We start from the raw sequence: 24,665 nt of genomic DNA, 5'->3' as shown, positions 1-24,665 counted from the left end.
TATCATACATCAAGCGTGCCGCTCTCTTTGTCTGTCGCGCAAAACTAATGATGCCGAAATGAATTGGGCAGAAGTGGCTCCGTGGCTTTTGTTTGCGCTCCCCGCCAAAGCTGTTACTATCCATTTGCCTGGAAGCAATAGGCGTGTGTGTGAATTGTTTTGTAGTAGAGAGAGAAATGAATGAAAGGCAGGAGCGGTAAGACGGCTGGAAGTACGTCTTAACGCACACTGATACAGACATGCTGTCACCCCACGAGAAAAAAACACTGGGTTATTAGGTTCACGTCTGCCACATGTTAAAGGACAGCCATGATAGCAGAATGCGACAGTGGCTTTCACAGGATAAAGGCTGTTTTTATCATTGTGTGCGTGTGTGTTTTGTGTGGCAGTGGTGGTTGAGGCTGCTGTCGGTTCGTGTGTGTCAGATATTGATTGAGCTCTGTGATAAACATGAGTGGGAGTATGTTTGTGTGTGTGTAAGCAGATGTGTAATGCTTTTTTTTTCTGTATCTGGTGCACTGATTAGCTGTGGCTACACACAGATTTGTCTATTAATAACTGGATGGACTGATGTAAATATTTGAATGATGTATTTGTGTTGACTTCTTGATGAGCTGCTTTTGGTTGCATCTGATTTAATTAGTGCTGATATTATGGCTCTGGATATAGGGTCATGAATCCTATGATTTATATTATTATTATTATTATTATTATTATTATTATTATTAGTGAATTATAGGGTGTCATGAAGCCTGTCAAATGTTTGTCCAGTTCATAATTCCACTTTCTTTACCCCAAAACTAAACCATTTTTATTTGTCATGACTGTTCTCTTTTTCCACTTATTTGCACATTTTTTTTTTTACTATATTAAATGATAAAATATTGAAATATAGTTTTTAATTTAATAATAATAATAACAACAAAATAATTCTGTCAAGGTTTTCATGTTCAGTTCATAATTTCACCACCTTCCTAATAAAAAACATTTTTATTTTATTTTATTTTATTTTATTTTATTTTATTTTATTTTATTTTATTTCTCATTACCATCACTCATCTTTCAGTGATGATTCTCAAGTCTGAAACAATTAATTGTATTAAATTACAAAATATTAAAAATACAATTTTTATAATAATAAGTCTTAATAATCATATTACTTAATAATAGTTCTGTCAAAGATGTCATGTCCATTTCAATATTTTATTTTATTTTATTTTATTTTGTTTTATTTTTATTTGTTTTTTTTATTTATAATTCTCATTACCATTACTTTTTTTTCTGTGATCATTCTCAAACCAATAAAAAATTAATATACAAAATATTGAAGTACAATTTAAATAAAATTAAATAAATTAAACAAATAATAAAATTTTTTTAATAATAACAATAACAATAATTATGTCAAGGAAGTCATGTCCAGTTCATAATTTTGTCTCCTTCCCTATAAGAAACTTATTTTATTTTATTTTATTTTATTTTATTTTATTTTATTATCAGCATAAAATCAGTGTAGTGTAAAATTAATAAATGTCATTGCAACAATCACATTTAAAGGTAGTATTACAAATGCTAGCATGACACACTAATACATTCAGTTTTGCAATTAAAATACATTTAATTATATTTTTATATTAAAATTTATCAATGTGTTTCTCCAGATGTCTCTGATCCCAGCGTCCCCGTAAGGACGGTGAGCACTGCAGCGGTCTCCTCCAGAAGTTCTTCACACACCTCACACACTTCACACGCTCTCACTTACCTCCAGCAAACCCAGTCCTACACGCCACCGTCTCCACAACCTCAACCAAAACCAGCGCAGCACCCTCAAATCTACAAACCAACACACATTCGACCCCAAACACAACCCTACAGCCCGCCGACACCACCACAGACACAGGGCAAACCACAAACGCACCTTATTTCTGACGCTCAACCTCACATCCACGTTGACACTCAGGCTTCTCCACGGCAAACCCAGCTGTTCCCTGAACCCCAGAGGCAGGCGCAAGCAAGAGTCCCGCCACAGACGCAGCCCAAACCGCAATCCTTCCTTCCACCCCAGTCACATGCATACATTCCCCCTCAACCCAAGATACCCCCTCAAACCCAGCCAAAACCCCAGTGCTTCAAACCACCTCCAATCCAGCCCCAAGAAGAGATCCTGGGAAAATACGGCCCATCTGGACCTGTCGTCTCCAAAGACCAAAAGCCAGAGATCCACGAAGATCCAGAGGCCATGTCATCCATGTCAATCAAAGAGAGGTGAGTTTGTTACTTCATTTTTACATAATCTATGAGCATACACTTATTGTAATTCACACAAAATATGGCATATATTATATGGCATATATAAGATGTTTTGGATTCTGGGAGTAGAATTCTATAAAGAAATTGATTTTTGATTTAGTAAACACATAAAGCTTTTGACCTTTGACCTTCCAGGACTCAACAATAACCAGTAACATATAGTAGCATATAACTACTTAAAAATGTTTTTAAAAAATTAAATGAAAAATATAAATAAATACACCTACTGTTTATTTTTTCATTTTTAAATGTGTCTTCAACTCACCAAGGGTGCATTTATTTGATCAAAAATACAGTAAAAACAGTAACATTGTGCAATAATATTACAATTTAAAGTAGCTGGTTTCTATTTAAGTATACACTACCAGTCAAAAGTTTTTGAACAATAATGTTTTTTTTAAAGAAGCATAATTTTTGTTTTTCTTAGCATCATTACTCTGGTCACATGATCCTTCAGAAATCATTCTGATATTCTGATTTGCTGCTCAAAAACATTTTGAAAACAGCTGAGCAGATTTTTTTTTTTTCCAAGTTTCTTTGATTAATGGAAAGTTCAGAAGAAAAGCATTTATCTAATATGGAAATCTTTTGTAACAGTATAAATGTCTTTATATTCACTTGTGGCCAATTTAAAGCATCCATGCTAAATAAAAATATTAATTTCTATAATTTCTTTCTCAAAAAAAAAAAAAAAAAAAAAACTGACTCCACACCTTTGAATGGTATAGTGTATAATATTACAAAAGCGTTTTATTTCAGATAAATGCTGTTCTTTAAATCTTTCTGTTCATCAAAGAATCCTGAAAAAATGTACTTAACTGTTTTAAATATTGATAATAATAATAATAACAGCAACTCAGCAAATTAGGATGATTTCTGAAGGATCATGTGACACTGAAGACTGGAGTAATGATGCTGAAAATGTAGTTTGATCACAGGAATAAATTACCTTTTAAAATATATTCAAATAAAAAGCAGTTATATTAAATGGTAAAAATATTTCACAATTTTACAGCTTTTGCTGTAAAATACATGCTTATTTTGGATCAAATAAATGCAGGCTTGGTGAGCAGAAGAGACTTCTTTAAAAAAAACATTAAAATCTTACTATTCAAAAACTTTTGGCTGGTAGTGTAATTTAAAATTAATTTATTCCTGTGATGCAAAGCTGAATTTTCAGTGTAATTTCTCCAGTGTTCAGTGTCACATGATCATTCAGAAATAAAAAAATATGCTGATTTGCTGCTCAAGAAGCATTTATTTTTTTATCACTGTTGAAAAAAGAGGTGCTGCTTAATATTTTTGTCCAAACTGATACATTTTTATGATGCTGTTGAAAGTTCAGAAGAAATTTATTTGAAACAATAGTAATCTTTAAATAGAACATTATACAGTATTTAATGTTTTATTAAAAATAAAAATATTTTCTTAAAAAAAAAAAAAAGTGACTCCAAACTCATGAACATTTGTGAATAATATCATTTTCTTTATCTAGAAGTCAAGTTTTTTTATCTGTTATGATTAGTCTATGAAAATTAGCAGATGAAAACATGTTAACATGCACACTCATGGCGTATTGCGGTTTAGGAAACATTGGCACATGTATTGGAGCGTGCTGATGTCTTTTAGATGTTGCAGGGTGACTGGAGCTGTTCTCTTTCTGTCTTGTCTTATAAATGAAATTGGGTCATCTCTTCTCTCGGTGAGCGCTGATAACGCGGACAGCACTATTTTAGATCTCCCAGCCTTCCCCGCAGGGCCGGATGAAATGAGTACAGGAGGAGAGATAGAGACAACAAACCGTGACAAAGTCACACGAGAAAGATGAATGGACGAAGGGTTTTGAATGCTGTACTGTGGTATTTGGTGGGATTGAATGCCTTTTACTTCCTCCAAATTATTTTCAGTTGTCATTTTTCATTTGCATGAGTTTCACAATGTCTTTTGTTCAACATGGAATGATGTGTTTGATACTATTCCTTTCTCAGGTTGGCCTTGTTGAAGAAGAGTGGAGAGGAAGATTGGAAAAACAGGATCAACAAGAAACAGGAAGTCATACAGGAAGTGGTGTCTGTAAGCGAGAAGAGTAGTCAAATAATGGAGGAGCAAGGCTTTAAGAAAAAGGTAAAAATCTGTAGCCTAGCAACATTAAATCTGGAAAGGCATCACAGGGGTTACTCTATTTTTATTTATTTTTTAATAAAGTCATAACAGTATTACAGTTGTCTTATGTAGTAGTTCCTCTGTGTCTGGGTGTAAGTAATAATTAGTGTGATGTCTGTAAATGTAATGTTCTTACCATAAATTAACTTTTTAGATTCATATGAAATAATACTCTGTAACTACAGAAGTTTTCATGTTGCTGCTGTTTTCCATAAAATTGTCAGGGATGTAAAAAAAAAAAAAAAAATAGAAATTGTACTTAGGTTCAGGGACAAATATTACATTTTAAAAAATATATTAGCTTTTATTAGCTTTCTAAATTGAAATAGAGATTTTCTTTTTTTTTAAATGCATTTTTTAAAGAAACCTATCAAACATAACTATTTTCTCATTCTTTAATTTCCTTATTGACATTAGGAAAATGATAGCATTTATTTATTTTTTATTTAAATAAAAGAAAATTTAAACGTATGTAAGCATGATTGATTGGTATGTTAGTCACAAGAAATAAATGTTATTTTCATTAAGGAAAGATCTTAAGTTCTGATGGCATGCATTTTTTTTTTTTTGCATTTTATTTTTAATTTATTGGACTTAAGTCTGTATGCAATAAAAGAGTAAAAAGTATTTTTGCTTGTAAATGTACAAGTATTGATTTGAACAGAACTCTTGCAGAGTACATATTCTCAAATGTATAGCAAGTATAGCTGTAGTATTGTTCAAATGCTGTACTATATAGACAGTAATTGTTGGCAAATTTTGTACTATACATGAGGACTAATCACTTTTGAAGTCATTGACAACCCAATGCAACACCTCTAATGGTGCCATATGGACTTGGAATATAGTAAACAAGTTGTATGGACTAGTTTTACAGTGTTTTTTTTTTTGTATTTGGACCTTGACATGGAAAAAATGACCAGAATATTCTTTAAAAATTGTGTTCCTTGGCAGAAAGAAAGCGTTTAAGGTAAGTAAATGACGGGAATATTCATTTTTGGTGAACTATTCCCAATCTAAACTGTGAATCAAATGTGTTATTCTAATTTGTGAATAGTAACACATTCATTTACTCTTGTAGGCAAAGCTGTGAATTGACTGCCTAGACCTGAAACCTGTCTTTTACACAGTCTGATGAGTCATTTCACAGCGTGGTGTAGTAAAATGCGTGGTATTCATCTTTTCAAACCCTGTGTAATTTTCTGTGTTCAATGAGTTTTATATAGTACCTTGTGCGTTTGAGTTACTGTTACTCCCAATTCGGCGAGTGCTGAGGTTAAAGGAATGAAATCCTTTCAGTTCATCTGAAAACAAAGGCCAGGTCTTGCACACTGAATAGGTTTCATGTAGCATTTTTTCAGTCCTAGCTCTTTGTACCTCACACACATGCATCTCCTGTGTGTTTAGGATGAGGCTGTTATCAGTGAGTTCTCTTCATCTGAGCAGCTCTGGGTAAGCGCCAACATTAGTTTCTGTCTTAGACAAGTTTGGCTTTAGCTGCAAGATGATTGGCTGGCCTGCTAGTGCAAACTGCAATTTGATTGGCTGTTTCTTAAAGGAGAACTCCACTTCCAGAACAACAATTTACAAATAATTTACTCACCCCATTGTCATCCAAGATGTTCATGTCTTTCTGTCTTTAGTCGTAAAGAAATTATGGTTTTTGAGGAAAACATTTCAGGATTTTTCTTCATATAATGGACTTCAATTGTGCCCCAGATTTTTAACTTCCAAAATGTAGTTTAAATGCAGCTTCAAAAGGCTCTAAATGATCCCAGCCGAGGAAGAAGATTCTTATATTGTGAAACAATCTGTCATTTTCTTTTGAAAAAATAAAACTTTGTATACTTTTTAAGCACAAAATCTCATGTAGCACAGGCTCTGGGATGCGTGTTCTTGAATGATTTGTTCATTTTGAACGGATCTTTAATGTGACTCGGGAAGAACCAGTCATCTCGGGGAGTGATTCATTTAGTCGCGCATGCACAACCTATTAGGATCTGTACTGGAATTAGTTCACCTGTTTCAAGTCTTCAGGTTTTTCAAGTCGTTTGTTCATCTTATGGTGCGTCACGTGATGAACGAACGTCTTGAACCCGAAAACTTGTCAGATAAGAGGTGAGGTGAGCTAATCATAGACTAAAGACCAAGGTAAACAATGAATTAATCTTTTCTGTTTCTTAAAGCACTATAGTTTTGTCTTGGTGTAGTGTGATCAACTTTTGTGTAAGCAGTAGATGTGTTAGGGAAGTAACATGCAACATTTTAATTATTTTGTTAAAATGAACAAAATGACTCAAAAAAAGATTTGTTCATTTTGCTGAACGAGACTCAAAGGTCCGAGTCGGTAAAATGATCCAAACTTTCCATCACTACTACGACTCACGTCTAAGTTCATCGTCTGTGTACTCCGGCTCAAAAAGGTAGAGAATGGCGAAAAACTCCATCTTACTTTCTCCTACAACTTCAGAATCATCCGACATCATTGTAACTTTTTGTTTGTAAACAGCATTTGACTTAATTGCACTTTGTTAGTCTTTGTGCGTTCGCTTTGTAAACACTGGGTCTGTAGTTCCACGTGACCTTTTGACGTGATTCAATAGTACGTAGTGTCGTGAAAGCGCATCCCAGAGCCTGTGCTACACAAGCTTTTGTGCTTAAAAAGTATACAAAGTTTTATTTTTTTGGGGAAACAAAAAAAAAAAATTATCGTTTCACTATATAAGACACTTCTTATAGTTCTTATAGTTTAGAGCCCTTTGAAGCTGCATTTAAACCACATTTTGGAAGTTCAAAATTGGGGACACAATTGAAGTCCATTATATGAAGAAAAATACTGAAATGTTTTCCTCAAAAACCATAATTTCTTTACAACCAAAGACAGAAAGACATGAACATCTTGGATGACAAGAGGGTGAGTAGTTTATTTTTAAAATTGTTGTTCTGGAAGTTCTCCTTTAAAGCACTAACACGCTGCTTATCCTGTATTCTAAATTAACCTTATTTTATAGCTCATTCTGTTTGTTTATTAAAATATTTGGCACATTTTCAGCTGGTAACACTTTACAGTAAGGTTCATTTGTTAACATAATACTTCTGCAGCTTTCTAAAAACTTCTAAAATTTGTTTCTTTTAAAATTAGTTAATACACTATGAATTAACATGAACAATTGTATTTTTAATAGCTATAGCATTAACCCAGATTAATGTTGTTGTAAAAACATTGCTTTTTGTTAGTTCAAGTTCGCTAATGCAACTAATGTCAAAAAGTAAGACTTATTGGAATGTGTTACCTTTCAGTTTGTTTTTAGACGGCTGTTTTAAGTTAATATTTGCGTTTCTCTAAAACGTAATGTTTAGGAACGTGCTGTAATAAATTCACTTAACATTTTAGATAGACACTTTGCTTTTCTAGATGGACCAGATCTGTGCTTCTCAACTGATGGGTCATAAATCAAAAACAAGTGACTGGTTTGTTATAAAATCACTATAAAAATATGATTAATAAAATGTAGCTAACCAAAACATGAAACCTTGTGATATGATGTATATAAAATGAAAAGGTCAGATGTTGTCAGCTTGTGTCATGTTAATAAATTTGTGTATTTTTGAGGCTATGCAGTTTATTTTTCAAATATTTTTAGATTTTAATTTTAGATTTTTGTGCAATAACCAGTTTTGGTACTTGCCACTTGATATCCAATGCAAAATCTTTATTTTGAATCAAAACCAGTTGAGAACCAATGGTCCAGATTTTTAATTTTGTTTTTTTCTCCTCATTCATTCTCTGACATCTGTGAATTATATTCTTCTTCCATTCATATCTGCGCCTTGTAATCATTGTCTCTTGCTCTTTCATTCATTCTCGTCTTCTGTCTACTTCCTGTTTCGTCCTTCCCCTTTGTCTGTAGGAGCCTGTCTTTTCTTCCACCTACTCTCCTCCTCCTCTCCCATCTACCCCAAAATGCCAATATGTTGAACAACAAGGCCAGGTAAGAGAGAGCGTATGCATTTTGGAACCATTTCATTTCTAACATAAACACAACTCTGTGAAAGGTGAAATTCCTCTTGGTTTGTCTATTTCATCTTTCTGCCACCAGACAATCTGTATTAGTCAAGAATGTTTAATGGTTAAGATCAGTAGGTTTTGGTCATATGAAATATGAGAGTTGCTTTTTCTTGTTGATTTGAATCTATGTGAATCTAGTTTATAATTATTCATGTGTGCATGTATTTATTTATGTATGCCTTAGAATTTGAACAAATGTTATGCAAGTAAAAGACTTCTACATAAATACAAAACATATATCTGCTTTAATACACCAAGTCAAAATTAGCTGGTTTGGTTTAGTTCATAAAGGGCTCATATTATAAGTTTGCATAATTCATACTTCAGTTCACTGTGAATAATAGCAGAAAATGTTTCTCTGATGGAAATGGGCAGCACAGCCAAATTTCTGTAGATTTACTCAGGGCAAATGCATTCATTAAATGAGTGTTGGCAGCATAAATGCATAAATCTAATTTAGATGGAAATGCAGAGCACTTTGAGTAAGGATTACAGCGTATTTGGTTTTTGCTTTTGACTGGCAGATTTCAATACTGTATGAACAGCAAAAAGGATTGTCATATTCAAATGTTTAGAAAGCGCTTTTGACATTGTACAATTTGAGTTTGCTGATGACCTGCTTGTCCATTATGTCCTAATCATTGGTTGGTCCTTCCTGTAAACATACCACAATGATCAATAGCCATCATATCTGTGTCTCATCTAATCAGAAACTTGAAGAGGGGGAGGGGCAAATGTCCATTGAAGAGAGGAAACAGATGATCTCGACCCGGGAGGAGGCGTGGCAGAGCACAGGAAAGGGTGTGGCCAATGACTCCGCCCAGTATACTGTGGCTGCCAGAATGGTGAAAAAAGGTTAGGATGTGTAAACATGCAAGTCAGGGTTATTATCCTTACATCAGATGTAAAGGCTTGTGCTAAATGTTCGTTAGATTGAGAAAAAAATAACTGGACACATCTGTGATTAAAATATTTATTTATTTATTTTTTTTGCCTCCAAAACTAACTAAAATATAAAATAAATGTATAATAAATAAAATAATGTAAATTATATATATATATATTTATATGTATGTTTATATGTATATGTATATGTATATGTATATGTAAATGTATAATATGTACTAATATGTATGTATGTATGTATGTATGTGTTATTTTTAGATTTTTCTTTTAATTACATAAAATAATAGATAGTGTACTTATTTTCTGTCTGTTTGATGTCCTGACTATCTGTATGTGTATCAGGTCTGGCTGCTTCCTCTGCAGTGATCAGCCCAATTCTGTCTCCAGTCTCTGCTAAACTGAAGAGCAGTGTGCCAGCTATCTCTAAACCACAGGAAGGTATGTTAGACAAACACACACTTCATGAAAGAAGATATTCGTCTTTAGAGAGCCATAAAGTTTGAGAAAGTTTGTTGTTGCACCATAATAACTGGGGCAAAAAAAAAATGTGTTGCAGAAATTGAGGCCAGGGCAGAAATGGAGTCTGATAAGAAGCTGGAAAAGCTGGAGACGTTTTTGGGGCGTTTGAACAGTAAAGGTGAGTTGATTGATTGCAAAATCTGTTGACTTTTTTGATTTTAAGAAGAGGATGTTATGAACCTGTTATAGAGGTGAAAGTAGAAATCTTAATTGCTTCATTTGGTGTCAAAATCTTTCAAACATTAAGCAGTTTTCATTTGCTGTCATGATGACCTGATAATGGAGCTTTTAATTAAACCATCATGACAGACTCTTTCTGTATTGTGAAACATTCTCATTTCTTTCTAATGCACTGTCATCTCAATCTCTTCTTCTCTGTCAGTGTCAGGTTTGCAGGAGACGACTTTGACGGTGACAGAGAAAGCTGTGAAGGAAGTGATGCGACTAGATGATGAGATCTTTTCAAAATTTTACCATCACATGACGGATATTCCCCGCAGCATGAGCAGCAGGATGCATCTGGATGAGGACTTTGATGCCATCTTTGGAAAACAAACTCCAACGTAAGATTTTGGCTTTCTGTAATGTACATACAAGCATTTATATTTATATTTATTTTTATATTTTAAAATGTTTAAATTGTATTTATAAGATTAAATTTATTGCATTTGTTTTTTTTTTTTTATTTAATATTTATATTTGTTTTTAAATTGTTTTTAAATATTTTTTTTTTTTTTTAAAAGGCATATTGTAGCTTTTCTGTTGCATTAAGCTTTTCAAAAGATGTTTAATGACATTAGGTAGAAATATTGTTTTTAGATCAGTTTGGTCAGTATGATTGCTATAATCCTATTTAAAGTCCAAATAATGAACTTGATGCAGATGATTTCACCCATTGGGACTGGCTTTTAAAACAGTGTTTGGCTCTAAACTTTAATTTAAAGTTACTTATTGCACTTTTTCTTTTTTTTTGGCTGCCAGGTTGACATCTGCAATGGTGCAGCATAAGCGGGCCGTTCGTCCCTCCCGTAACGTCCAGGCCTCCAGGAACCCTTTAAAGATTCTCGCTGCAAGAGAAGATATCCGACAGGAGTACACAGAGGAGAGACTGAACATCGGGCAGCTGGAGACCAAGAGAATTAAACAGGAGAAAAGTGAGTAGACAATGCAATGGATGGAAAATGTGCTTTAGTTCAGTGTTGTTATTGTTACCTAAAATATTAAAGATGTTTTCAGAGATTAAAATAAAGCTAAAAATAATATTCAAATATTAGATGAAAATTAAAAAAAAAAAAAAATCAGAAATTTTTGCCTTGATGAATAGCTGAAAAATGTTTGGTTGAAATGATTAAAATAGCTAAAACTATAAATATAAAACTATATAAATATAAAAACTATAAAAATAACTATATAAATAAAAGATAATAAAAATAAAAATAATAAAAATTAATCTCAAAATAAAATCTCAAAACTAATTCTTAAACCAAAACTTAAATGTAAATTAAAATGAAAACTATAATTCTTCAAAATATTACATACTATAATAGTATATAATACTAATATAAGTAATGGTAAAAATACTAATATAAATTTTATATTAGCTTATAAATAATTCTAAAATAGCCTTGCTTCATACATATTTTTATATTGAGAACAACATATAAATAATAAAGAAATGAAAAGAAAAGGGAAAAAAGTGAAAGTGATGTATTAACTAGGCAAAATAAGTTTTCTTATGAAGTCTAAAAATACTGCTGTAATTCAGAAAGCGGAACATACAAAATTAGTTTCTGCTTTGAACATTTGCATTTATGTTAATAAAATTTTACTGAAAAAATAAAATTAAATATTTAAATATTTAAATAAAAAAAACATTTTTTTCTGATGTAACAATGTGGTTTTTAACATGTGTTTCCAGTGAGCAAGAGCTCCAGTTTGTCGGACGCAGCCTTGGCTGGTTTGGCCAGTAAAGAGAGCTACAGCAGCGTGAGTCTGCGCAGTGTCAGCGTCTCAGAGCAGTTGACCAATAACAGCGCAGCTCCCTACAAAAAACTCATGCTCATGCAGGTCAAAGGTCAGTCTATTATACTCTAACACTCAAAGTGATGCATGGAAAGCTGTTTTCTGTCACATTATGCTGCAAAGCCCTGCCCACAATAAAATCCTCTTGGTCCAAACTGAAAAATTACTTAACTAGCATTATGCCTGGCATTCAGTATAATACCAACAGAAGGCATGAAATATGATACGAATAGTAATATTGTTATATTTCACTGCAGCAGTGTGTGTTTTAGTGGTTGTCTGTGTTAAACACTATGTGCATGTTTACCAGGTCGACGTCATGTACAGACCAGACTAGTGGAGCCTAGAGTATCCTCTCTGAACAGCGGTGACTGTTTTCTCCTGGTTACGCCTGAGCATTGTTTTGTTTGGATTGGAGAGTTTGCTAATGTCATTGAAAGAGCCAAGGTACCATTTGACGACTTACGCAAGTTAAACTTTCTATAATCAAATGGCTTTCTACTTCACTGCTGTATTGTTCCGTTTGACATCCAGGCATCAGAACTGGCCACTTTCATCCAGCTAAACCACGACCTTGGTTGTCGAGCAACACAGATAGAGACGATCGAAGAAGGAGTGAATGCACAAAGCCCTGCAGCTACAGAGTTCTGGAAGACCCTGGGAGGACCAGCCAGCTACCACCGTACATACCCTGAAATCAAAATATAGCATTTTATTTGCTATTATCTTAATTTAAATGAATAATATATGTCCTACTTTGTGTAACGATCACAGCGGCCGGGTCTCCAGATGAGGATGAGATGTTTGAAAGTGCCGTTGTGGAGACAAACTGTATCTTTCGTCTGGTGGATGATAAACTACTTCCTGATGATGATTTTTGGGGAAAAGTGCCTCGTAGTACACTTCTGGGCTCTAAAGAGGTCAGAAAACAGTATTTTATGACTTTATGAGGTTTTAGATATTGTGTTAACATGCTTTTTCATGTTTTTTTTAAAGGAGAAGTCAAATTCCAAAACAAAGATTTACATATAATGTACTCACCCCCTTGTCATCCAAGATGTTCATGTCTTTCTTTCTTCAGTCGTAAAGAAGTTGTTTTTTGAGGGGAAGCATTTCAGGATTTTTCTCCATATAATGGACTGATATGGTGCCCCGATTTTGAACTTCCAAAATGTATTTTAAATGCGGCTTCAAATGCGGTTGTAAACGATCCCAGCCGAGGAAGAAGGTCCTTGTCTAGCGAAACGATCGGTTATTTTCATTAAAAAAATATAATTGAAATATTTTTTGATCTCAAACACTCGTCTTGCCTTGCTCTGCCTTGTTCTGTGTATTCTGGCTCAAGACATTTAGGGTATGTCGAAAAACTCCAATCATATTGTCTTCCTCAACTTCAAAAATAATTTCAAAATCATCCTACATCGCTGCAGAAGTACCGACACAGTCTTTGCAAAGTGAACATGCAGAGAAGATCAAACACCCCTAACAAAAAAGGTAAAACAGCGATATAGAATGATTTTGAAGTTGAGAGAGAACATGATAGTTTTTCGACATACCCTAACTGTCATAAACCGGAACAAAAACAGTCCAGGCAGAGTGAGACAAGAAGAGCGTGTGAGATTAAAAAGTATATAAATATATATTTATTTTTAATGAAAATATTATATATTTTATTATATGTTTTTTATTAAATATTATATATATTTTTAAATGAAAATAACCAATTGTTTTGTTAGATAAGTCCCTTCTTTCTCGGCTGGGATCATTTACAACCGCATTTGGGATCGTTTGAAGCCGCTTTTAAACTGCATTTTGGAAGTTCAAAATCGGGGCACCATAGCAGTCCCTTATATGGAGAAAAATGCTGAAATATTTTCCTCCAAAAACAAGAAGAAAGGGTGAAAGACATGAACATCTTGGATGACAAGGTGGTGAGTACATTATATGTGAATCTTTGTTTTGGAAGTGGACTTCTCCTTTAAATATGAAACATTTTAGCATTATTTGCATTATACATTAACTGTGTATTTACTAATATTATTTAAATAATAATAATAATAAATGATGTATTTACCTGTATATTGTGATTTTTTTTTTTTTTTTTTATTTTATTATTATTATTATTATTATTATTATGTAACTTAGCAAATTAAACATTTATAACATTCTCAGTAGTTTCTGTAGTTGCAAATTTGGCATATTTTGACATTTTAAAAATAACTTTTTCCTCCATTTTGCATATTTTCATTTGAATATATGTGAATCATGACTATTTGTTTTTCTTGGCTTTCTTTTTCACGTTAGGTGATAGTGTTTGATTTCGGTAGTGAAGTGTATGTGTGGCATGGTAAAGAAGTCACACTGGCACAGAGGAAGGTGGCGTTTCAGCTGGCCAAGCACCTTTGGAACGGGTCTTTTGATTATACCAACTGTGATATCAACCCTCTGGACCCTGGAGGACACAACACACTCATACCAAGGTGCTCACACATTTTCAGGGGTTTAGCAAAATCAGGGGTGTCCAAAATCAGTCCTGGAGGGCCCTCTCCTGCAGAGTTTAGCTTCAGCTTGCCTCAGCACACCTGCCTGGAAGTGTCTAGTATGCCCAGTAAGATCTTTATTAGCTTGTTCAGGTGTGTTTTTATTGGGGTTGAAGCTAAACTCTGCAGTACAGTGGCCCTCCCTGACCGAGTTGCACAAACCTGACCTAAATGGTTCATATTAAGTTCCACTCATACACTAATTATCAGCTTAACTTTGAGAATCTTTGAGTGAGTAAATTTCTGTGTGTGGTTATTTTTTAGGAAAGGTCAAGGTCGTCCAGACTGGGCTATATTTGGCAGATTGACCGAACATAATGAAACATGTCTCTTTAAAGAGAAGTTCCTGGACTGGAGAGATGCTTCTAGACTGTCACCTAAAAATGTCATCGAACACCCCTTCCAGCAGAAGGTGGGTTGATGTGTGTGTCAGTATCTGCTTTTGGTTGAATGAGAAGCTGCAAAACTATATTATAAAATTCAAACTATGTTTTAAAAAGCATTTTAATTCTGTGATGTAAAAAAAAAAAATCACAGCATCATTACTCCAGTCTTCAGTGTCACATGACTCTGCAGAAATCATTCCAATATGCTGATTCGCTGCTTAAGAAACATTTCTTATCAATGTTGAAAACAGTTGTGCTGCTTAATGTTTTTGTGGAAACTGTAATACATTTTGTCAAGATTCTTTAAATAGAAAGTTAAATAGAACAGCATTTATTTGAAATGGAAATCTTTTGTAACATTACCCTTATGATTATTTTATTCACATTTGCTAAAATATTCATTTATTACAAAAAAGTTACACTGATCTCAAATGTTTGAACATTAGTGTGTCTGAGAAAGAAAATGAAATTAAAATATTAAAAATATAAACAAATAACAAAATAATAATATAATCACAATATACAACTATATTTAAAATATAAATATAGTTGTAAGTCGCTTTGGATAAAAGCGTCTGCTAAATGAATAAATGTAATGTAAATGTAAAATATTTCATTTGCCTTTAGTTCATTGCATATTATATTGAAAAAGGAAGTGTTCTTTTGATTTGAGCACAACCTTTCGGTGACACTTTACTTAAAGCTTTTAGATATAATATTGTTCTTCATAATGAGTTGTGTGATCAAATGAATAATTGTAACCATAGTTATAATACATTGTAATACTTATCTATTCATTATTACACCTTTAGAGAGTATAATGCATTAAAACACCATAAACAAATTTTCAAACATTTTAATGCATTTTAACGTTACATTCATTTATGAAAACATATAATGCATTACAATGTACACTGCCATTTAAAAGTTTGAGATCAGTAAGATTTTTATTGTTTATTTTTTTTTAAAGAAATATCTTATGCCTGTCAAAGTAATATTAAAAAAAATATCGCAATTTAAAATAAAAAGGTTTCTATTTTAATGTACTTCAAAATATAATTTATATAAATTAAGGTTCGTGTGACACTGAAGACTGAAGTAATGATGCTAAAAATTCAGCTTCGCATCACAGGAATAAATTCTATTTTAAAATATATTAAAATAGAAAAACACTGTTTTAAATTGCAATTATATTTTACTATATTACTGTTTTTTTCTGTATTTTTAATCAAATAAACGCAGCCTTGATGAGCAGAAGACTTCTTTAAAAATCTTACTGATCCCAAACTTTTGAACGACAGTGTACAATAGGAATACCTTTATAATGCATTATACATAAACGTTATAAGTAAAGTGTTACCAAATTTTCTTTCCCTTTTTTTTCCCCATTTGTCCAACTGCTCTTCTCATCTCAGGAGTCTCCGGGCACAGATTCCCGTTCTGAGTGCCGGGCGTACAGTGCCTCTCTGATGCTGCCGGTCCTGCAGTCACCCATCTGCACAATTCTGGATGGTCAGAATGTGGGTCGAGGACATGGTCCGGTAGAGAACGGCTCGGACGACTGCATGCGATCTCTGGAGATCAGCACGGTTGCTGTTGACGTCTGGCACATCCTGGAGTTCGACTATAGCCGACTGCCCAAGCAGAGCATTGGCCAGTTTCATGAGGGAGATGCTTATGTAGTGAAATGGAAGTACATGGTGAGCGCAGCAGGTTAGTAATGGCGCCGGGACAAATGAACAAATGCATTTATCAGAATAATTTTAATATATACAATTAAACAATGTATTATGCATTATATAATATAAAGATAATGACACTGTTAGGACTGAAATAATACAGTAAATAGAATTTTGGAGAAAAATAAAAGTATAGAATACACCCACTTTTCATATGCTGGTATAAAACTTGAATGTGTGTGTTTGTGTGTAGTGGGCAGCAGGCAGAAGCCGGATCAGCGCAGTGTGGGTCCTGGCAGAGAGAAGTGCTGCTATTTCTTCTGGCAGGGCAGAAACTCGACAGTCAGTGAGAAAGGAACGTCTGCGCTCATGACTGTTGAACTGGATGAAGAGAGAGGAGCACAGGTAGGATGAGATAATGGACTAAAAACACTTGACTGTTTCTGCTCCACTCTTTTGTTGACTCTGTGCTTCTGTGACTCATATTCAGATGCAGGTCCAGCAGGGGAAGGAGCCGCCCTGTTTCCTGCAGTGTTTCAATGGCGGGATGATTGTGCATTCTGGGAAGAGAGAAGAAGAAGAGGAGAACATTCAAAGTAAGAGTCTAGCATATTTGCAACAGTCCTGATTAGTCCAAATTTTAGTCTAGTGATGGGCAGTAATTGATGTATGTAATCTGATTATTTTTAATTATTTTTATTAGATTATTTTACTTTTTAAAATACTCATAAGATTGCAGTTACTTTTTTTTTTTCTTAAACAATTGCATAGTGTTTTATTTTTATTGTATATTTTAAATTTATAATTTTATGTATCGTTTAACAATTTTTAAAAGATTTTTAACCTAAAGTTTAAAAAGTTAAAAATTATGACACAAAAAGTAGAAATTATAATGAAAATTAAGAATCTTAATTTAAGTCAAATTGACAAAATTAATATCTCCAGTTTGACATTTTGTCATAATTTTGACTATTCTATTTTTTTTTTTTTTTTTTTTTTTTTTTGTTAAATTCTCAAGATAATTTTTTTTTTTTAATTTATCTCATAATTGCATTTATATATATATATATATATATATATATATATATATATATATATATATATATATATATATATATATATATATATATATATATATATATATATATATATATATATAAAATTCTTATTTATTTATTTATTTTTTTAAAACACCTATTCAAATCTATGATAGGTTAGGTTAAAAGTAATCAAAAAGTAATCAGAATACAGTACATTTCCTAAATATTGAAATAATAGATTCTTACTAACTACATTTTCATCATGTAATTTGTAATCAGTACCAAACTACAATTTGTGAGTTATCTACTGGTTTGAAATGGCAATACTGCCTATTATTTTTGAAAGAAATATAGTATGCATTATTTATACTGTTTATAATGCATTTATGAACATGTCCCAATTTTTTTTTAATTTGCCATATTTTTTATAAATAATTTAAATGTAATGAGCTCATGTGAGAACAATATAGTAACACATAGTTTGAAGCATTTAGTCATGCAAACAGTACTTTTATTGAAAATAATTGATTACTTTTATATCATGATTTGACAGTTTATCCCTGTTATCTGTCTTTCAGATGATTGGCGTCTGTACTGTGTACGTGGTGAAGTGCCAGTAGAGGGCCATCTGCTGGAAGTGGCGTGTCACTGCAGCAGTCTGCGATCACGCACATCAATGGTCCTTCTGAACGTTAACAAAGCACTCATCTACCTGTGGCATGGCTGTAAAACACAAACACATACAAGGCATGTCGCTCGAACCGCCGCAGAGAAGATCAAAGAACTGTGAGTCATTCATGCATTTTTTTTTTTTTTTTTTTTGGAAAACTTGTAATTTAAGTTTGGGGGTTAGAAAGATTTTTTGATTGAAATCTGACTGTTTATTTTTCCAAGACGGCCACTGGAGGCAGGACTTCACAGCAGCTGTAATGTGACCATTCATGAATGTGAGGAAGGTGGCGAGCCAGTGGAATTCTGGGAAGCATTAGGCAGGAAGGACCGCAAGGCCTATGACTGCATGCTGCAAGGTACAACACACATGGAGAGAGGAGATGCATGATTTTGCATGTTTGTTGTGCGCCTATATTTTGCTCACTCCAAGATTTTACAGAAAGTAATGCATGACATACATAAGAGAAAACAAAAATCTGCTACTAAATAAAAAATTGTAAATCATAATCATGACAAACTAAGTCATAAAAATTTGATAAAAATTATCACATTTAAAAGTCAAAAATATGATGAACATTAAAATGAACTAAATTAATGTCAAAATTGACTTTTTTTAAAATCACAAACATGACCATCTCCCATTTGACATTTTGTCATAATTTTGACTATTCTCTGAATGTTTTGCCATACGTTTGACAAAATGCTTTTAACAAAGCACAATATTTTTTCTTATGTTGTGGAAATGGGCTTCCAAGAATTCATGAACTATTTTCAGTCAGACTCAAACAAATGATTTTATCACAATGTTCCTTTTTCTATGCTTCATCTATCTTTTTATTCTGTTTTTCTTTGTATATTTCTCACTTTTTTTTAGACCCTGGCAAGTTTAACTTCACCCCACGCCTGTTCCAGCTCACTAGTTCTTCGGGTGAGTTTGTGGCGCAGGAGTTTTTCAACCCATCCAGAGCTGCAGACCTTGTTTGCTCCTTGCCGTTCCTACAGGAGGATCTGTACTCTGCCCCTCAGCCAGGTAAAACAAAATGACACACATTAACACACATTTTTTTTTTTTTCTTTTTTTTTTTTCTCAGGCTGAAAATAGTGAGTCATAAATAATGATGCATGTTTTTCTCCCTCTCTTGTCTATTTCTAGCTCTGTTCCTAGTGGATAACTATCATGAAGTTTACCTGTGGCAGGGCTGGTGGCCGCAGGATACAGAAAGTACCGGTTCTGCCCGCATCCGCTGGGACTCAGACAGGAAGTGTGCCATGGAAACAGTATTGCAGTACTGCAGAGGTGATTGACAGCCTTATTAGCCAATCATTCAGTAATTTCAAAAACATGCATCTGAACCAGCAGCTGTTGTTCATGCAGCTTCACATACAATTTGTGTTCTACTTCTGCTATGAATACTGATTACTGATGCCTCTCTTTGTCTTGCAGAAAAGAATGAGAAGAAGCCTCAGAAGTCATACTTGATCCATGCTGGATTGGAGCCTCTGACCTTCACAAATATGTTTCCCAGCTGGGAGCACAGAGAGGACATTGCTGAAATCACAGAGAGGGTGAGACACTGGACCAGTGTTGTATTTCTGTCAGTGATTAAACCTTAATTTGAACAACCGAAAACAAATTTTTGTTTTCAGTCAAAACAGTTTTGCATCCAAAATCATAAAATACAACAGTGACATTAAATTGGTGTGTTTAAAGAGAGAGTTCACCCAAAAATGAAACTTATCATTTACTCACACTTTATTGATTGATTGATTGATTTTGTAAATTTCTGAATCATAAAAGTATTTTAGAGCTTGGCTAGAAACTACAAAGATACATATGCGACCCTGGACCAGAAAACCAGTCATAAGGGTATAAGCTTTCCATTGATGTGTGGTTTGTTAGGACAATATTTGGCTGAGATGCAACTATTTGAAAATCTGGAATCTGAAGGTGCAAAAAAAAAATATAAAAATATTTAGAAAATGCCATTTAAACTCCAAATGAAGTTCTTAGCAATGCATATTACTAATCAAAAATTAAGTTTTGATATATTTACAGTAGGAAATGTACAAAATATCTTCATAGAACATGATCTTTAATATATATGATTTTTGGCATAAAAGAAAAATCGATAATTTTGACTCATACAGTGTATTTTTGGCTATTGCTACAAATATACCCATGCTACTTAAGACTAGTTTTGTGGTCCAGGGTCACTTCTTCTTACAAATTTCAGTGGTTTTATTCTTTGTAAAAATTCATTGCATGTTTCTGTTTGTGCAGGAGGCAGAGGTGTGTAACCAGATCATTCTAGTGGAGGATGTTTTGGCTCGTCTCTGTCAGAGCACTTATCCTCTAGAAACACTGCAAACCCGTCCCCTTCCTCACGGTGTCGACCCGCTGAGACTCGAGATGTACCTGACTGATGAGGACTTTGAGGTAACACCAAACACTATTAAGAGACGGATCACCTATGCATCTTGGGATTTGTGTAAAAATAGAAAACCAGTGGAAAAATGTTCTCACCCCTAAATATTCTATTCATTTTTTAATAGTTTATAAGACAGGGACAATACATAACAACATTAGCATACAGTATACAGACTTAAAGGGTTTGTTTACCACCCTCAAGGCATCCTAGGTGTAAATGTCTTTCTTGTTTAAATGAATGTAATTAGAGTTATATTAAAAATTGTTCTGGCTCCTTTAAGCTTTATAATGGCAGTGGGCTGGTGTTTCTCTTCATCAGTCTAAAACAAGTCCAATAAAGCACATCAATCCATAATAAAAAGTGCCTCTCATGGCTCTGGGGGGATGAATAAAGGCCTCCTGTAGCGAATTGATGCATTTTTGTAAGAAAAATATCCATATTTAAAATGCAATAACCACTTTAATCTAGCTTGCGCTAACAGTTGTACACAGAAGCAGCTCCGGTGACACAGGACATCGTGTTGTGTATGTGCCTGTGAGTCTCGTGAAAACCAATGTTTGTTTACAGAAGCAAAGGATGCAAAGTTTACTTACTTTAGCAAAGGAAAAACAGTCTCCTCTTGGCTTATATTGAAATCCTCCAAATTTTTTATTTACAAATCCTCATATTTCTAATTCGCAACCACTGTTTTGTTTTGATCTCTCAACTGCGCATCCACGTTGTCACTCCTGAGCGGTGCATGCACAACGCCGGCATCCTATGTCATCCACCCAGAGCTGCTTCCATGTACAACTGCTAGCGCAAGCTATAGAAAAGTGATTATTACATTTTAAATGGATATTTTTCCTACAAAAATGCATTGATTCGCTACAGGAGGCCTTTATTCACCCCCCGGAGCCATGTGAGGCAGTTTTTATTATGGATGGATTCACTTTATTGGACTTTTTTTGGACTGATGAAGAGAAGCACCCACCTGTTGCATTATAAAGCTTGAAGGAGCCAGAACAGTTTTTAATATAACTCTGATTACATTCATCTGAAAGAACAAAGTCATATACACCTAGGATGCCTTGAGGGTAAGTAAATAATGGGCAAATTTTCATTTTTGGGATGAATTAACCCTTTAAGACACATAACAAACAACAAACAATCTATAATTAAAAAAATATATATATAAACATATGTAAACCTTAAAAAAATCATAAGATTGATTCTGTTAAGCCAGTTTTTACTATTGTATATTAAATTGTTTTTCTTTTTTTTTCAGTCTTTAAAATTTTTGGCAAACAGACATGGTTGAGAAGGTTAATCAGTCTAAGAATGGTTTAATCTTTGACCTAACTATTTACTAAGAATGGAATGTTTTGCCGTTTTAGGCGGGGTTGTAGGGAATTCTGAGTGGGTAAGTATCACTGATATGGACTGAAATCACAGGGAGAGATACCGTATGTTTCTATAGCACTGTTTCCTGACAGCCTCACTTCTGTGCTTCATTTTCCTCCCTGTTCTTGCTCACTTTGGACTTCTCTTCTCCAGCTGAATCCTGGAGAACTCTGAACAATCACACAGGCACCCATGCATGCACAGTGCGCACACACAGTGTAAACAGATTGATCCTCACAAGCTTTTTTTCCAGCAATATTTTACATGTTTCTGAGAATGATTTAATGAGAGCACAGTGTCTTAACTAGGCGTGACATGATAAATGTCTAATAAAACCATATCTGTTCAACATTAATGTCACATAGATTGTGATTTGCTATGACAAAGCTTCCAAAGGTCACTCATTTTTAGTGAGTTTTGACTATGTAAGAAGACAAAGACGAGATTCCTGGGCCAATGCACATTAAACTGCCAACTCTGATAAAATCTGTACATTTGTGCTTTGTTTTTTTCTGGTCTTAATTTAGAAGATCACAGTTAATTTGCATGTAAACTGCCATTGGTTGACAAATCAGTGGTCCCACCCTTAATTCATACCATTGGTTAAACAGATTGTTCAGTCTGTGATTGGCTTGCTTAAACTTGTCTCTGTGCATTAAACTATAACGAGGAAGATTTTTAACACAACATAAATCATTTCCAATCTAGATCAAGGTCATGCTGAGTAGCCAAAGTCTCTCTCCTCTTATCTGTAAATGTCAGGGTTTTTTTCCCTGTATGAAGAAAATGTGCCTAGCTAAGACACTGTGTTACTGTAACCCTTTTCTCCTTCCTTTTCTGCAAATTTAAGATTGTGTCATCAGATTGTGTTTAGGGTTTTGCACATATACACTACTGTTCAAAACATGGGGGTCAGCAAGATTTTTTTAAGGAAATTAATACTATAAAATTGATCAAAAGAGACAAAGCAAAGACATTTGTTACAAAAGACTTCTATTTCAAATAAATTATATTCTTTTGAACTTTCTATTCATCAAAGATCTCTGCCTGCTAACTGTTTTTTTTAACATTAATAATAAATGTTTCTTGAGCAGCAAATTAGCATATTGGAATGATTTCTAAAGGATCATAAGACTGAAATAAAATAACGATACTGGAAATTCAGCTTTGCATCACAGAAATAAATTACATTTTAACACATATTCAAAGAAAGCAGTTATTTTAAGTTGTAATATGTCATAATAATGTTTTTTTTAATGTGTTTTCTTTTTTTCCTGTTGTTTCTTTTCCTGTGTTTTTTTGATTACATGAATGAAGCCTGGGTGAGCATAACAAACATATTTTAAAAACATTGTAAAAATCTTACTAACCCCAGAATTTTGAACCTGAGTGTTTGTGTATTTGTGTTTCTCTCTCTTCACTCATTACGATATTTTCTGTTTTCAGCAAGTGTTAGACATGAAGAGAGAAGAGTTTGACACTCTGCCCGGATGGAAGCAAGTGAACCTAAAAAAAGCCAAAGGACTCTTTTAGAAACCTGACGAAAGTCATCTAGGTGACGGAATTTTCACTGTCCATTTCCTCCATGGCCACCGGTTCTGCACTCACTTGAGCATTTACACCTCCTTTTGGTTAAAAGAGGTGGTTGTGCATTGAGAACAGGGTAAACGGTCAGGTCAAAGGTCACTTTAGGATCTACAGATGCACCTGCTGTGGCGTCCACTTTTGATGTATTTATAAGTCTGTGGAGGTGATGTTTGTGAGTTTGTGTGTGTCTCTTCACCACATTCATGTACGGCGATTTGCAGTCTGTGAGCAGTGCGTAAGTCCATGTAACATCAAAAACAGTATGTTTAGTACATGAATTCGATTCACTCATCTTCCCATTTCATTCATTCTGCAATGGGTTTTTGTTGTAATGTGTGTTTATGTTTGATAAGTCTGCTGAATAATTAAAAATTGTATAAACTTTGTAGCAAACAAAGAAATGGAAGAAAATCCTGTGTGATCGCTCTAAATGTTGTCATATGTCTTAGAATATTCCTTTTTGATTCAAGAGGAGTTTACATGCTGCGTCTGTATTTTTGTGTGTGTTCTTCTCGTGTGAATGGCTGTTGGTTGTGTTGGTGCTGGTCTATTTTTCTTGAGGTGTGAGGGACATCATGTTTGTATTCGGACAGCATGGAATAATGGACGAGAGAAAGAAAAGATATTAATTTAAATGTACAGTATAGTGCCTTGCTTTTGTGTACAGTTTCTATACCAAACACACACTAGTCTGCATTTCAGAGACTTTCTTTGTGATAAAAGAAATAGTGAATAAAGAAAGCATATTAAAAATCTTTTATGGTCTAACTTTTTAGTGATTCTAGGAACAATATGGAACAAAGCAGACTACAGTAGTGGAAAAAGTATGTATTTTGTATTAATAATTTCAGCATTCAGTTGCATGTCTTATTTTTCCACCAATATTAATAGCCCTTTTCCCACAGTAATACCAGTAAATTGCTATAAAATTCCCGGAACGACTTTACAGGTAAGTACAAA

General features: G+C 33.7%; 1 protein-coding gene across 14 annotated transcripts in view; it reads left to right on the top strand.

Moving 5' to 3' along the window:
• The window catches only part of svilb (supervillin b), a 64,626-nt gene extending 40,163 nt beyond the window's left edge, over positions 1 to 24,463 (top strand). For 10 of the 14 annotated variants that reach the window (XM_051130434.1, XM_051130426.1, XM_051130418.1 and 7 more), the window contains 25 exons: positions 1,662 to 2,265; positions 4,299 to 4,434; positions 5,881 to 5,925; positions 8,385 to 8,465; positions 9,253 to 9,397; positions 9,791 to 9,886; positions 10,005 to 10,085; positions 10,350 to 10,530; positions 10,949 to 11,121; positions 11,886 to 12,041; positions 12,300 to 12,436; positions 12,524 to 12,671; positions 12,764 to 12,909; positions 14,294 to 14,469; positions 14,794 to 14,941; positions 16,331 to 16,628; positions 16,848 to 16,999; positions 17,085 to 17,190; positions 18,213 to 18,420; positions 18,529 to 18,662; positions 19,181 to 19,336; positions 19,460 to 19,603; positions 19,751 to 19,872; positions 20,588 to 20,743; positions 23,565 to 24,463. In XM_051130434.1, the coding sequence (XP_050986391.1) occupies positions 1,662 to 2,265; positions 4,299 to 4,434; positions 5,881 to 5,925; positions 8,385 to 8,465; positions 9,253 to 9,397; positions 9,791 to 9,886; positions 10,005 to 10,085; positions 10,350 to 10,530; positions 10,949 to 11,121; positions 11,886 to 12,041; positions 12,300 to 12,436; positions 12,524 to 12,671; positions 12,764 to 12,909; positions 14,294 to 14,469; positions 14,794 to 14,941; positions 16,331 to 16,628; positions 16,848 to 16,999; positions 17,085 to 17,190; positions 18,213 to 18,420; positions 18,529 to 18,662; positions 19,181 to 19,336; positions 19,460 to 19,603; positions 19,751 to 19,872; positions 20,588 to 20,743; positions 23,565 to 23,651 (4,016 nt within the window). In that variant the 3' untranslated portion in view covers positions 23,652 to 24,463. Of the gene's footprint in view, positions 1 to 1,661; positions 2,266 to 4,298; positions 4,435 to 5,880; positions 5,926 to 8,384; positions 8,466 to 9,252; positions 9,398 to 9,790; positions 9,887 to 10,004; positions 10,086 to 10,349; positions 10,531 to 10,948; positions 11,122 to 11,885; positions 12,042 to 12,299; positions 12,437 to 12,523; positions 12,672 to 12,763; positions 12,910 to 14,293; positions 14,470 to 14,793; positions 14,942 to 16,330; positions 16,629 to 16,847; positions 17,000 to 17,084; positions 17,191 to 18,212; positions 18,421 to 18,528; positions 18,663 to 19,180; positions 19,337 to 19,459; positions 19,604 to 19,750; positions 19,873 to 20,587; positions 20,744 to 22,111; positions 22,138 to 23,564 lie in introns of all 14 variants that reach the window. The other 4 variants (XM_051130468.1, XM_051130408.1, XM_051130377.1 and 1 more) reach the window with 3 other exon arrangements.
• Positions 24,464 to 24,665: the final 202 nt, after the last annotated feature.

This window comes from Labeo rohita, chromosome 2 (genome assembly GCF_022985175.1).
Source record: "Labeo rohita strain BAU-BD-2019 chromosome 2, IGBB_LRoh.1.0, whole genome shotgun sequence".
Classification (NCBI taxonomy): domain Eukaryota; kingdom Metazoa; phylum Chordata; class Actinopteri; order Cypriniformes; family Cyprinidae; genus Labeo; species Labeo rohita.
This window is presented reverse-complemented; position numbering and strand designations above follow the sequence as displayed.